The following is a 16,231-nucleotide window of genomic DNA, read 5'->3' as shown; positions in this document are numbered from 1 at the left end:
ATTCCAAACAGCTATTTATAGCTGCGATATCATAAGTGATTACAGGAACTAATTTGTTTTCTGGACCTGCCGCAGCATTAAAAGTAACTATAAATGGATAAAATATGATGTCTTTTTCTTTTACACATTTATTTGCTCTGGTTTTGAGAATAAAACATGGCAGAACATGCTATTATTGGAAAATAATCAACTGCAGGGTGCTACCAGTAACCCCACTTCGCATCGGGCCACATAACCCCACCCTGTAAGTGAGTATTTTCCTATAACAACACACCTCCAAGAGTTTTACTTGACTATGTCCCATGAGAGCGACAGAATCTCATGCCTATGCTGTATGTTTTCATTTGCACATCATTTTAGAATAAAATGAGAACAAAACATTTCGTGTAATTGTTGCTCAGGGGAGAGGAGTATTTAGATGCGTTTGCTGTCTGCGACTATCTTGAAAAATCAAGTGAAAAGGCACTCATTTGCATAGCACAGCCCTGGCACCATTAAGAGTGATGGCATGTAGTAAGGAAAATAGATTATCTACCATCTGTGCTCAATTAAATTCCAAACGATGTTGAGGCTAGCGCCTGGATGAGCCTGTGGCTTCCTAAGTGCCTTCCGTGTTTGCTAATGGTCCACGGGAGGTCAGGACTGTACCACTGCCAAGTAGTTCTGGGACCCGAAATCAAACGTGCTTCAACTTTCAGCAGAGCTATGATCCATCTGTCAGGAGGAGCAGTGTTTCCCGACAGCACCATTAAACTCTGCTCCAGCAATATGCTTGCCTTTAGAGCTAGGATAACGCTCACATTTGTTCTCCTTTAGCTACAGTATAGGATTCTGACTGCACTATCAAGCCACTGATTGAAGCCATAAGTAGGAAGGTGCCGGAAACTAAGCTAAGGGGCCTTTTTTATCACTTCTAGGAGCTCATCTAAGATGAATTAAATGTCTGATGATGCTATAATCATAGGAATGATAATAAGCATTCATTACTGTTGATGATCCTTATTGTCATTATTGAATTAGCATCACATTGAATCTTGCAGACAGAGAGAAATGGATGGAAGTGTGCACACAGTGTATCTCAAGCATTTTAACATGATTTTAAATGCGTTCCACAGATATTAATCGTAGTGATTTCTTTAGCGCTACGTGGTGGAAGTGGTTCATTTTCTTATTGTAGTTAATGTGCTATTGTATATTGATGTGCTTTACCAATACGTTATCATTTCTAGACTAACAACTCATACACAGGGACTTACATAATCTACGTACATAAGGTACGCACATAATCTACATGCATATAATCTAAGGCTAATAATTAATGGATTTTAAAATAAATGATATGGTTATTGTAAGAAGATGCATGGAAGGAGTCACATATGGAAGGAGCCTCCAGTGTCAGTGTCTTGTAACAGTCAGCAGGTTTTCGGGAAAAACTACTTTGCGCTTTCTGGTTTCTTTTTTTGGAAATTGGCAAATCACTGTGGTATAAATGGAATACAACAATTCAGGACATGCTGTTATTGGAGAATAATCTACTTTGGGTTAGTAACTTTAAACTCAGTGTTGCACTGGACCACATCACGACACCCCCATCGTAGATTATTTTATAACAGCACGCCTCATCATGTTTTATTCCTAAGAGTATCTGATGGGCTTATGCTGAAAATATAACCAATCAATACAAAAGTGAAGCACCTTGTGTTATGTCAGTGCTGTTAATAAGAGTTAGATATTGAAGCATTGAAGCATACATATTGAACTGTCATATACTAGCATCAGTACGCTTCGATAAGACGTGAGAACCAGGTGAGATGACAGGGATTTCCGCAGACATGCGAAAAGAACCAGGAGATCTTTCACACGTTTAGGAACATATAATCAAGCTTCACATGATGATGATTGTAAGACAGTCCTACCTTTAGTGGCCACACGAACACAATCGATTTTTGTCTCCTGTGAAAGAGAGACACAGAGAAACGAGGACAGGGAGAGTGACAGAGAGAATGAGAGAAAGAGACAGAGACATAGAGAGAGAGCAGCACAGAAAGTGAACGTGAGGACAGAGACAGAGAGAGAAAAGGACAAGTTATTTTTTTTGTCGCAAAAAAGGGCAAAACATTAACCTTCATGGCTGTCCTTCAGTCTCCTTTTCCCCTTATACTCTGCCGAGCGTCTTGATTTCATGTGTCTGATATTGTTGTATAAATCCACACACGATTAACGGATTTATTTACAATTCTCTAGTGTGTTTGGGGATCAGATTTTGCTTAAGAAAATTTTGTGTCCTATTTATAGAGTCTGCAAGTGGACTGGAAGGCCATATAGGAGTTGCAGCTGCTTCTTCCTGCCTCGCTTTAAATCTACTCCTGGTTTGTGTTTGACAGCACAGCTAAGAAGCATTGAAAAAAAAAAACAGCTAATTCCGAATTCAGCAGCATGTAGTAGAGAAGTTGAAACTAGCAACAACAACAACAACAAAAAATCGCAGCCAAGAACTAGTCCATCACTAGCAGTAGATGTGTGAAAATGGTAGAAGAAAAGCATCTTCCTTACACAAAACTCAGCAACTCCAAACTAGGATCTGTGTGCTTCTTCCCCTGACATTTCAAAACAAGACAAAACAATAGACGAAAAGAAGACAAAGCGATGACAGTGTATGGAGCTGCATTCATTGTCTTACAAAACAGGAACAAACAAAAAGGAACCCGGGGACATGAATATTCAAAAGGCAGCAAGTGATGGAAGAGCTGGTTTTTAATCCCTTTAGCTTTATTACAGCAAAATGCACTTGTGAGGCCTGATGCATTATTGAAGAGATGACAAATTAAACTACAGGGCTGTGAATTATTGAGGATGGAGGCAGGATGATGAGGAGCAGGTACGGCAGCACTCAGGCCACAAGTTCTGATCGTAAAAAAATGATGCTCAAACACAACCCGCATGGGCAGACAGAATGGGTTCAGACAGGACTGACACATAGAGGTGAAGAGAAACAGTGGAAGCAGGCCAAACATGAATAAAGCATGGTTCCAAACATAGCCACTTACATAACAGTGTGTTCAGACTCAGTGCGTTATTGTCGTAGATTTCCTGGTATTGTTTGGGCTTTCTATCATTTCAGTAAACGTTTTAACATGGTCAGGTTCATAATGGATCCAGAGCCTATCCTGGTCAGGGATACACCCTGAATTGGATGCCAGTCCATCACAGGGAACACTCATTCACCCACTCATTCACACCTATGGGCAATTTAGAACAAGCCAGTCCACCTACTGGCATGTTTTTGGGAGGCGGGATGCCGGCCATCAAGAGATCATCCTATGTCACATGAATTCAGAATGAATTAATTCTGTTCACACTTGTAGCCTCGTGATCTTTTCTTAGAATTTTACTAGCAGGTTAGTGTTCTCTTTGCAAGACTCAAGGAAATGGATTGATGAAGTTGCATGTAATGGTTGGTGCTGAGGAATAGAATGCAGAACGGCACTGAGCTAGACTGAGCTACTTCACCTCCCTTGTTAAAACTGGGCAATCAGGCAGGGTCAAAGGGCATGATAGGGCATGACGTTAGTGTTTGGCAATAGAACTCAGCAATAGAGAGCTTGCAAGCAATTTGCACAGAGCTGCCTTCTCTCTGAAATGTCATGGTGTAACAATTACTTCAACACACACACACACACACACGCAAATTCTTTTTGGACATGTGTGTCTCCACTATACCCTGTTAAAAACTTAAAAACTGAGTCACAGTGGCAACACGTCCACAAGAATACAGTCATTAGGGAGGCATGTGTGTCTGTAAAGTGCCATAGGATGAGTAGCAAATAGAAGACACACACACATTCATACACACACTCCCAGACACACACTCCCACTCATACCCTGCAGGCTGACTGTGTCCAATTAGAGTCGGTGAATTATCTAATGGCCTGAGCCCCGCTCTCTTTTGCTGGCACTGGAATAAAGGATTGGCTTTTCATTAAGGTCAATTTGCATATAAAAAAGGGAGATGGCTGATAATTCTAATTTCCAATTAAACTGGAGTGTTAATAATGCAGTCGTGAATAGCCGCCTTGTACAGTACTACTGAGTGGCTCACTATGAAAGCGTTCCCCCTCGCTGATAGTTTCATCCGCCTCTGCCAGTCTCACTGTCCTACCGGTGCAAAATTCCCCTTTAACGGTTGGAAATTCAATATTTCTAAATTGAGCATATCAGCCTGCTGATGGAAAAGGGCTTGATGGAGAAGCACGCTAGTTGGCTAGTGATATATCACAAATCATCCTCTATCAGATACTAATCCACAGCTTGCTGTCTCTGAGTCGCTGTTCATACAGGGACAAATTGATTCCACAGCGGAACGAAGCGTTTCTAAAGCAAATGATCTACAAAATATTTGGAGTCACGGCAAGGAGGGCCATTTACTGTCGGATTCTGACCACGATAATCAGGCCAAGCTTTTTATTTCATTTAGAACACTGCAAACTCTGCTTCTTTAATATTTACTGATTAAATAGGATTTTAGTATTTCATTTGGAGAGAAATGCAATATTAATTAAAAGCTAAACAAAACAATGAATTGGTTAAGGCCTGGAACTATAGACTGTTCATGGTGAAGTTCAGAGGAACACTGGAATTTAGTTCTTCAAAGATGTACACTAGAGGAAGGGGGATATAAAAAGAAACCTTGAGACATGTTATTGACCTAATGTGTAGTAGAATGTTTGGGTATTGAAATAATCGAAAAGAAGATGTATATTTCAATTATGCAAACAGTAGCAGTTGTTAACTCAGCGCATGCATTTATCATTGGATAAATATATAACATAAGTTCTGGTATTCATCCAACATTTTAAAGAAACCATAGTTATGTTTTCCCAGTTCTTATATTGTACCGTAAATTAATGTATTCGTCCCATCCAACACGGGATATCCTGATCCCATTTTTTTCTCTTTTCATGCGATGATGACCAGCTTTTAGGCTAATTCTGTTTTATGTTCATGTTAATGATTTATGTCAAGGGTTCCCAAACTATTTGACCCTTTAACTTCCACAAATCCCCTCAGTATAGATTGATTTTATGAAAATAATCCATCAGGGTTGCGGGAAACCTGGAGCTTACAGCAACAACCCATCACAGGGCACAATCACACACGCTCACACACTATTGACAATTTAGAAATGCCAATGCATGTCTTTGGACTGCGGGAGGAAAAAAAAAACCCTGAAGGACAGGGAGAACATCCAGGCTCCGCGCACACAGGGTGGAGGTGGGAATCAAACCCCCAACATTGGAGGTTAGTGCTAATCACGAAGCCACCGTGCCCACCCATGAAAATAAACCAACTATTCAAATATTTGGCTCATTAATAATAATGAGTAAAATAATATTCTAGCTATTTATTAAAGCCATGAACCTTTTCAACAACAGAAAACACTGTCATCAGTCATCATTTATATGTATGCTTCATTTGTTTTTAACATGATAAGTCAAATAGTCTATATAGACTATAGGAACTCAACAATATAATAGGTTACCATATAACATATAACTAATGAGAGCTCGGCATGCTTTTAGCCCACAAGCTCAGTGAGATACAGATGTATCTATGTTAACGTGATTTCAGCTAGCATGTTATGGTCCAGCCCCATCAGTAAGCTGAGAGGTTACTCATAAAGTCTGTGCTCATCATCACAACATACACACACATTTGGTTTCTCTGCACTCACCCAGTTGGCCTTGCTAACAGCCTGGTAGTAGATGCTGTAGCTCTTATGGGGCAGCAGTGGGGCGTTCCAGTAGCCCTCATAGGTCTTGTTGTCTCCGATGGTGAAAGCCAGAGAGCTGTGTATGCGGGAAGCTGGGAACTCAGCGGTGAAGTAATATGGTGAGCTGAGCACAGTGGCGTTCTGGAAGTGGATGGGGATGGGGTAGCAGCGCAGAATCTCAGCAGTGCGCTGCGCTCGGCGTGGCCGCTCTTCCTCTACCACTACCTGGTACACACTGGAACAAAAGAGGATTGAACAGGAGAAATTCTGAAATCCGTTTTTTTTTTTAAATTAGGAAAACATACATACAGTCATATGAAAAAACAAGTTCACGCCGTGCAAAATTGTTGGCTTTTTTGACATATTTGGACAAGCAAACCTCCTCTTTGAAACAGTTCCTATTAATAAAGTTGATATACTTCAACAAAACCATAACATTGGTTATCATTTATTCAACATAAATATCAAGAGATATTTAAGATAAATATCAATAGCTAGTATTTCCCGCTTTAGCAGAAATGACTTCTTGTAGGCGTTTTGCATAATTGTCCACTAAGCGCTTGCTGGAGTTTTTGACCACTCTTCCATGCAATATTCTTTCTGTTGCAAGATGTTTGAGGGTTTTCTTGCATGTACTGCCCGTTTCAAATCGACCCACACAATGGAATTCAAACTGGTTGAGTCTGTGCAGCTTTTACTCACTAGCTAAAGCCTGAAACCTGGGGCGAAGTTTAAAAAAAAAACAAAAAAAAAAAACCAACTTGTGAGAAGCAGGCTGCTTTCTGATTCTGAGTGTAGCTATCCCAGGGTCAGAACCATCTATGGCGAGGATTTAAACAGCATAGAATAAAAGCCCATGGTATGAGACAGTAGTCTTGTTTTTTTCTTTCCAGATATTTGACTGCTGAATTCAGCCAGTGGGGAATGAATATTGAGTCTACAAAAGCGAACAAAATGATTCTACAGAAGCAAATACAAAAAGAAAAATTCACATCAGGAAACCGAAATGATGGTCAACGTGTAAGGAAAAGATCAACATGAATTTGTTCCCAGGAACAAAGAGGGAGACTGGTGAAGTAATATGTGGGACGTATAATACGTTTGTTCACCCAGCGGATCAAACATGCCTGAGCCCAAAAGCCCAGTCTTTCCCACTGCAATAGAGGGGATATTGGCTGGTGCTGAGATGCCGAGACAAAATGAAATGGAGGTGATTTTGCAGGCAGGTCGGACTGGGGTCTTTTTATTGGAAAGGGGACAGAAAGGCAAAGGAGAACAAAACTTCAGTGGAACTGTGAATACGAGCGGCTCTTCTTCTACAGTTCAGATGAAAGAAAAAGAAAAATCTGAAAGGGACCCTGCCTTGACTTCTTTTACTGTTTTAACATTTCAAACATCTCAGATCTATGATCAAAAAATTTGAGCTGGATGCTAAAGAGGCAACAAATATGAAACGGTATTAATGTAGCCATGCAGAAAAATGTGTTCATTTGCCCATCTTTAAAAGAGACAGCATGCATTTTGTCTTTTCCCTTGGATATCTGCAATCAACAACTCTACAAAAGTCTTTCATTTGTCCCTAATTTGATTATCATGCATGAATAACAGTTTGTGCATTTTATTCATTAATTAAAAAGGTGTATCTGATAAATCCTTTGTCCCTAGTAAAAGTCAGAGTAGCTCACCCACAGTTAAAAGACAGCAAACTATGGAAATGCTCAAAGCATTGTGCACAGCTCGCAATGAAGACTTTCTCGTGTCCTAATTGTGTTTTCACACGGACTGCTGCGTTATGAGCATCTGCTTTATTACTATATCTCCCAGAAATGTTATATCATACCTTATAGGTTTGAAAGCACATGTAAGACTAAAACCTTGAAGCCATGTAAACACACACAATATAAAAGCAGAGACAGGATTGAATGTCTTCACAGCAAATCCTTGTTTATGCCAATCAAGTTTTGAGGTTCTCTCTATATTATAGCAGCTACTTAAATGTAGTATTACGCCAACAAGCCCTATTGTAATATAAAAATGAATAGGTTCTCATTTATTTAGGAAAATGAGCACAGAATGAAATCCTTCTAAATCAGAGATTTTAGTGTTTGTATTTTGTAAATGGCATCACTGCACATTCAGCCGTGGCTCATTATTTTAAATAAATAAATAAATTCCCAGCACTGAGCGCTGTTGCCCTTTTGCTGTGTGATAACACAATGCAGTGTGCCTGCTATTTAGTGATCAAATCTAATGTAATGTAATATTATATACAGCAGCAACGGACAGTGAGAAATATGAAGTTAATTACTGTGCTGCACTGAAGAGAACAAAGGCCATGACTAGAACTGTAGTAGAAGAGAATAAAGCAGCTCTCATGGCAAAGAGAGAGAAAGAAGAGGAGAAGACGAGTGATTCCTCTGGATTTAGGACCCCTTTAAAGGCCAGCCATTAGTTTAAGTCTGTCTCACAGATGATTAACAGCTCTTCTGTCCTAGAGAGAAACCGATATCACTTCCGGGCACTGGAGCAAACTCATGTTAATACCTCATACTGCCTGATTATATCACATACATTATATAATTCAATAAATCAGTAAACCGGGCGGAGCGATGCAGGAGGCCGTTCATGATGCATGCAGTGTGATGAAATACAAAAGGAAATGGGATTTAAATCTGAAAACACAATATTATTTGAACCAGGTGGAAACTTAACTATGCCATAATTGTAAAATAAATAAATAAATAAATCAGATTTAACTGGGTACTAGACAGGACATTTTCTTTAACTGCAAAATAAAATAAATGTACTAGTTTAAAAAAAGCAAGCAATAAATATTGTATAATATAATTAATATCATTAAATCATTAAAAGACTCTTTCCCCCCCAACACACTTTTATTAAAAATGGTTCCCAAAATGTTGATGGTTTAGTGTTCAAAGTGCAAAAATTATGTTTGGACTTTAACAACAATACTGCGTGGCAAAAATGAATGTAATTTAGGGAATCATCACAGTGTGGTTAAATAATAATGAATATAATTATGACATAATACTGAAATGATTGAAATTTCTCACATGAGATTTGCATAGTTTTCAATTGTTAGTAGGAAACTGATATGTTGATACAATATGATGGCCTCTGAAGTATTTAAACACAAATCAGGAAGCAATTTGAATTTTTTTTAAAGGCAAGATCATTAAAATAACAACATATAAATAAATGAGAGCGGGGGAAAAAGAGAGAGGGACACTAATCCTACCTCATTTATCCTTGTCTGGCTGACATAGTAAGCCCTGAATTGTATTTAGGTAATTCTTTGCACTGTTTCTTTCACAACAATCAATATGGGATCTCGAGGAGCGATCTGGTGCTATTAAGAGTGCATCTATGCAGGTACTGTGAGAAATACAATTTCCAGAAACACTGATTGGGTTTAGCTTTACCTTATCATTTAATTGGCTTACAGAAGTTGGACAGGGCCTTGGGATACTAGCTTTTCTCTCACACACTCCCATGCCCTCAAAAGGAGGGTCTCGGGCTTTATAGCCCACTCTCCTCACAGTTATCCATCACCTTCATCTGTTTTACTCAGCACATTTGGCCTTTGCGCAGCACAGCCTCAGAAACCATTTCACTAATTAACACATAACAGACCGAAGCCATGGGAACGAGAAAGCATTGAGCTAGCATGCACTGTTGTAGTCATTACACACACCAACAGAAGTGTGACGAGGTGTTTTGACAGACAATCAGTCCAGCAGACAACAAACAAACCCTATCAAACTAACAGCCACACTAAGGAGTACCTGGTAGGCCATTAAAGAGGCTTGGATCAGTGAAAGGGGTTTAGAAAGTGCACTTTTGTTCCAGTGACCCCGGTACACACCAATTAATTCTGCTCACACCATTAGAGCTTTGTAAGGTCAAGTGACCAACTTCCAAACACAGGGTTTTACCCGGCTGGCACGGTCTGAACTGAGACCAGGATTTCATGTGTGTGGAGCAGGGTGAAAGATGGAGCAGAGGATGATGTACATAGACAATGTTGTTTTCAACACATCTAAGACTAATTTTAGGAGGTGAAGGAAGCTAGTCCTAGCAGGGCACAGAAGGACAGAGATTCCCCTTTATTTAAATCAGCCACAAAAAGATCATTTGCATCATACACAAATGTATGAACAAAATGTTTAACCTCACACTGAAATGAGTGATATCTAACCTTTAATTATTGAAAAAATATATGTCTATAAATGTACCAAAATAATTATGTATTTTCTTTCAATACATTCACTTCAATAATTCTGGAACTGACGTACTCGTTGCATTTTCTCTGTCTATATGACTTTACTGGAATGAATATATAAATATATGAATATAATCCCATGTCACTCAGAAGAGAAAGGTCTTCCTTTAGAATCTGCTTCCTCTCAAGGTTTCTTCTTCGTGTCTTGAGGAGCTCTGTAAAGTTCTTTCATGTGCATGCCCACTGTTAAATACTCTATACAAATAAAACTGAATTCAACCTTTATAGCGCACATATTCAATCTTTATACACTGAAAGTGCTGTACTCTGGATATGAATGTCCTTCGCTAGCTCTCCTGATTGAAAATATGTCTGAAGTGCCGACTGCACTGAGAGACCTAAGCAGCCTTCTCTGACGCCTGTGGAAATTTATTTATACCCTTGTCCATAAATGCACCCCGGAGAAGGCACAAATGAAGGGAAACCACTCGGATTAAATGTCACTTAAATCTTCACAATTGCTGGCCGTCCACTACGAATCCTCGGCAGGAAACTGGATTTGGGAGGCAACCGACATGTAACAGGAAATGGAAACATATCAGTTATGAACTTAGTCATGTTTTACGGCATGACTTGATTGAAAGGTGTGGGAAAACAGTCCGTGGAGGACGTTCTTCAGAGATATTCGCTTATAATATTTTTTTTTAACTGATTTAAGGAAGTTACGGTACATAATTCATCCATTCTTTCATCTTCAGTAAGCGCTTTATCCTGGTTAATGGGTGCTGTGAATCCAGACTAACTGAGGAACCCTGGCTCTGAGGTGGGAATACACCCTGGATGGGATGCTAGTGTATTGTATGTGCGCGCATTCACACACTCATTCACACCTAGGGGCAATTTAGAGTAGCCAATCAACTTTTTGGGATGTTTTGTGAGGTGGGAGGAAACCAGAGAACCCAGAGGAAACCCACAGGCAAAACTTTGCACAGAAACTCGAGCTCAGCATCGAACAGAGAACCCTGGAGCTGTGAGGCAGCAATGCTACCCACTCTGTATTCTTTAGAAACAAAAAATATCAACATTATAAATAATTTATCCCATGCAGGGTGTATCTGCTTCGTTCCCAGTGTTCCGGCACAGCAGAAAGCTTACTCAAGATAAATAAATGAATAACGAGCACTTATTCGGTTATTCATTTTTTGGTCTCCTTTGTCTCTTTGATTCGTCCAGGAATCACTGTTTAGTGCTGTAAATAGAAAACATAATTGAATCCCTAAAATGCTCAGGCCTACATACCTCGCGTACAGTACCATCAGTTTCACTGCAATTACTGAATAATGTGTCTATCCGTTAAGACAAATAACTGAATAATAAGCGGAACATGTAAGAGGTTAAAGTGTCTCAGTGTGTCTGGCAGAAAGAGTCTACTTGTCTCATGTTCTTTTGCCAGTACATGTTATTGTCTCCCTCTAGAGACTTCAGTAAAACAAGAAACATTTACTGTTTTCTGCAAACTGTTGCTCAAACACTGCCAGGTTACTCTACTGTGAAAAATATGCCTATTCTTGTGGAAAAAAAAAAGAGCAGACCCAGGAACATGGAGTCCCGTGGGAAGAAAGTGGAAGAGCAATCTAGAAAACTACAGGAGTAATTGTTGCCAGAAAGAGGCGAGTAAGCTTAGAGTACTCTTTTTCCATTTCTCCTTGCTCTGTTTTCCATTGGACTTGGCTGCAAATCAGACTCCTTCAGTGACTGTAGTGATGCTAGCATAGAGCTTTATGAATCCTTTCTCTCCACCCTGTGAAGACGACTGGTGTTGGCACGAGGCTGTGGGGGCGGTGTGAGGCCACCACGTGCCCAGCGTGGGAGACGGAAACATTAGTGTAGAGCGATGTAAGTGACAGACGGAAAAGCTAATCCTCTTAGACTACATGAAGAGCTTTCCCCCGCTGGTGTAGGCCATTGTACCAGCCTGTATGTAGTCCTGCCAGACCAGACATCAAAATGTAACTCATCATTGGGCACTGGCTCGGGGTGAATTCCACACGTAAATACAGCGGGACGGCGACATGAAGCTAAAGCTGCCAAGTACAGTTTACACACAGTAACACATATTCAGTTAAGTCAGGAACATTTTTTGTTCCTACGCATCCTTACTGAGGGAAAATCTTCTTAAAAGCTGACACATTATGGTCAATGCATTCTCCGATTAGTATCATAGTGAAACATCTGTTATTTGAAATACAAAACACATGGTCCCTGTAAACCTTGCAGCTTAACAGGGATCATGTCGTTATGAGTACTTACAAAGTATAAACGACAATGGCCATCAGCAATACTGGCATTGTCCATCGCCCATATTTATTAACTCCTACATCCATGTAATGTACATCATATGATTTCAGTCCCTACAGGATTTAGCGATTTAGCGATCGCAGAAATGAACGCAAAATCAAGCAAACGCAGCAATATTCAAAATTCCTGCAAATTTTCTGCAGATTTGGGCCAAGACGCATCATGTGACATCATAACAGCACGCATTCAGTTCACGTGCCTTAAGTACAGTACATAAGTACAGCTAAAAGGGCTCATGTAACTCATTTTAGTGAACAGTGGATTAGATCAACAAAACAGATTTCATATATAAACCATAAATGAACTTTCTTTTACTTTCACACTATCCGTTGTTCCCCAGATGAGGACGGGATCCCTTCTGAGTCTGGTCCCTCTCAAGGTTTCTTCCTCATATCATCTGAGGGAGTTTTTCCTCACCACCGTCGCCACAGTCTTGCTCAACAGAGATAAAGTCACACACTTAAAATCTGTATCCTGTGTTTATATGTTTCTGTAAAGCCGCTTTGAGACAATGTCCATTGTTAAAAGCGCCATACAAATAAAATTGAATTGAATAGAATTTATCAACAAGCATCACCACGAAAGACCATGCAAAACAATTCCATGCAATTGCAACTTCACCAATTCAAGTAGTTTTCCACAAAAAATAAACCACACAAAAAACTCAGAAAATTGCATTGCAAATTTTGAAAAAAGCCGATCGAGCATTTTTGGACGTAACAATCCCAAATAAACTCTGCGAAATCCTGCATGCACTGTGATTTGCAGATTGTTCTTCATCAAAATATATAAATGAAGAGGAAATTCACTAGACTGGTTCTGGGAAAACTATAAAAACACACACAGAAAAGCTATAGCCATGCTGCAACTATTAGCAACCAAAAAGAAAGAAATAAAAAATTTAAAAAAATTAAACACACTTCTTATTCTTGCGTCTCATTTGATAAGAAACTTTTTGTGCAGTATCTAGAAAAAGGTCTGAAGGGGTTAAACTAACTGTTTGCAAATTTACCATATAATGCTAAAGTTTATTGTTTCTGTAACATTTTGCTTTACCCCGCCTTTCGGATTTACATATTTTGCCTTCCATACACACAATGAAAGTAACACAGCTTTTCAGTGCTTTCAAAATGCTGCCATAAAAAAAGAATCCTTTTCAAATCTGCTGCTTTTCATCAACCTCTACTTCCTTCCTTTTCCTCAGACTTTCCCCATTTTATTTCTCTGTCTCGCTTTCTCTGTACAGTGTCATTTCTTTCTCCGAGCTCAATGAACCAGGTTTTTTTCATGACAACCCAATGAAAGTCTAATTTTAGTTGCCTTCTATTGTTATATATTTTTGCATAACATTCCCTTCCCTCTGCCTGCAGCCTGCTCTGCCAGTAACGCCGCTCACTTCACATTAACTTACTGACTACAAAACGACAAAAAGCAGAACACTTTCAAATCAGCTTGTCTTTCTTTATTCATCACGTTCTTGATCAACACTATGATTCTGTCCTCATTCTGCCATGATAAAGATGGACATCATAATGCCATGACACATTAGTTATTCAAACAGTTTGGAACAAAATAAGCTCGAGCCAAATCCTCACTTGATGTGCAAAAACACGACTGGGGCACACTAGCAGTAAACAAAAGCTGGCCTTATGGGGTAATTAACAGGGCCTGCAATTCATTAAGACGTGCTAACGGTAATTAAGACGACAACACTGATGCCAATGACAGGGTGACAACATAGCTGATGACTGCTGAAACTCCATCCCCCTTCGATTAAGATCAAGTCGAACAGCATGTGTGCTCAGATTTGGGGAAGATGCCAGAAATGCTTTATTTTAGTACATTTCTAAAGGTGCTATTACAGAAATAACAGCATGACAGAAATAATAGCATGTGTGAATCTAACATTACTCCAACAATGTGAAGGTTTAAATTCACTTTCCTAAAAGGATCACAGCTCTCTCAGAAGTGTTGGCACAGATGCAGAAAGTAGCTCGAATTCTACCTTTATGCTTTTAAAGTGTTGTCAAGAAACGGCACGCCTTTAGTCAGATTTCTGTCTATCTCCATTAAAACCACCACAGACATCGGGGGAGTCCATGTACCACTTTGAATTCTTCATGACAAAGCACAAGGTGCAAAAACTGCATTTGGGTTATTCATACTGACGCATTTTAAAGTGCCTTTCTGATCCAAGCCAACCACCACAAAAGCCTTCAACCAGTCCATTAAAAAAAAAAAAAAAAAAAAAAAAAAATTCGACTAACTTTTGGCTCAGTGCAAAACGTGAGCGCGTTCTGAGCAGAATAATTCAACTCAGCCTCTCAAATAGGCCGAGAGTAGACCCAGCGGACTGCAGACTGCCTGGTTAGCACAGAGGCTAATCAGTAATAATGTTCATCAGAGTGAGATGTACATCTCAGGCTCCATCATTGATTAAATCTTTGGAGGCTTCCAATTGCTTCAATTGTGATTTCATCTAGAGGAAAGATCATTTCATAATCAGGTAAAAAAAAAAAAAAAAAAAACGAAAAAACCAGAAAGAGTTACTAAAAGAAGAGGAAACAGATTGTAGAACATGTGGAAAACTGAGGTGTTGTCATATCACAGCACACCAGTGACTACATCTCCCCTAATGCACTGCGGCCTACAAACATGGCCACCATGGACTGCAATTCCCAGAACACACAACCTCATTCTAATCACACACACCTGCATCCAGTCTCACACACACTCACAACCACAGTACATAAGAGACTGTTCAAACACTAAGACTTCGCGAAGTATTACGTTCAGTTGCCTAGTCTCTGTCGTATGTCCAAGCTTTATATCGTGCTTGCTTTTCTGATCATTGACCTTTGTTTACTCTGTTGACCTCGATCCTCTGCCCTGCCTAGTTTTGCCTGTCTGCCTGACCTCTGCCTGTCTTTGTTTATTGATTTCTGCCTAATCCTTTGGACTTTGTTTGATTAAACTGCCATAACTGCACTCGCTTCTGTCTCAGCCTCCATTATGTGACAGGTCTTAAGATACAAACAAAAGCATTATTTTAAGAAATCCAAATTGAGAGGCTAAATCATGCCCATACAACAGGCATGGGGTCAAACACACTGCCAATCAGAATTCATAGCTCAGTAATGGACAGGGATAAAAAATGGCAAGACTACGCCATGTGAGTGTTTGTGGATTGTATATAGTTAAATGAGAGTCTTTAATGAGCCACAGCTGACTAGTAGCATGGTGATTGAGAGTTGGCTCAGAGTTCAGTTCGTGCTCCGTAGTCTGGAATTTGAGCATATGACAAAGATACACCACGATAACAAAATATCCAAGATATTCACGCACACCCAAAACAATGACTTGAAAGCAGACTACTTTAATACAAAACACAGCACAGGCACATATTTAGGGAATTGTTAAGAACTAGGAAACTGGCAAAACTGAGAATCATAGTGAAAATAGTCAGGGAAAAAAAATCTATGATTTATCTTTTAAGATTTCTGATTTCGAATATGGCTAGGCATTCAAAGCTAACTACTCTGCCTTAAAAGATTTTATCCAGTGGTAACAGTATTTGGGTTTGGTTTCTAGGCTTATATACGGTAGGTCTGGCAAGATAAGCCGCCTTGGGGGGGACACGCTACATATGGTATTGCAGGTGTGTATGAAATGTTCCAATGGGGCTCCAGAGTGGAGCGACAGAAAAGTGTTCGCTCTATCATTCCCATTACGAGTCTAAATCCTGTCGATGCTATAGGCATTGGGTGCTGCAAGTCCAAGAAAATGGCCAATCTTTCTGAGTGGGAGGGACACTAGCTAATTGTACAGTGTGTCTGTGATATCATGTATGCGGTAGAGCA

The 16,231-nt window shown here is 39.7% G+C and overlaps 1 protein-coding gene across 10 annotated transcripts in view; it reads right to left on the bottom strand.

Annotated features, from left to right (window-relative positions):
- Nucleotides 1-16,231, bottom strand: part of LOC108271270 (receptor-type tyrosine-protein phosphatase mu) — a 227,739-nt gene that overhangs the window by 65,524 nt on the left and 145,984 nt on the right. For all 10 annotated transcript variants that reach the window (XM_053683467.1, XM_053683468.1, XM_053683484.1 and 7 more), the window contains exons 12-13: nucleotides 5,732-6,005; nucleotides 1,917-1,953 (exon numbers count right to left, since the gene is read on the bottom strand). In XM_053683467.1, the coding sequence (XP_053539442.1) occupies nucleotides 1,917-1,953; nucleotides 5,732-6,005 (311 nt within the window). The remainder of the gene's footprint in view (nucleotides 1-1,916; nucleotides 1,954-5,731; nucleotides 6,006-16,231) is intronic.

The sequence above is a fragment of the Ictalurus punctatus genome, chromosome 1 (assembly GCF_001660625.3).
Source record: "Ictalurus punctatus breed USDA103 chromosome 1, Coco_2.0, whole genome shotgun sequence".
Classification (NCBI taxonomy): Eukaryota; Metazoa; Chordata; class Actinopteri; order Siluriformes; family Ictaluridae; genus Ictalurus; species Ictalurus punctatus.
This window is presented reverse-complemented; position numbering and strand designations above follow the sequence as displayed.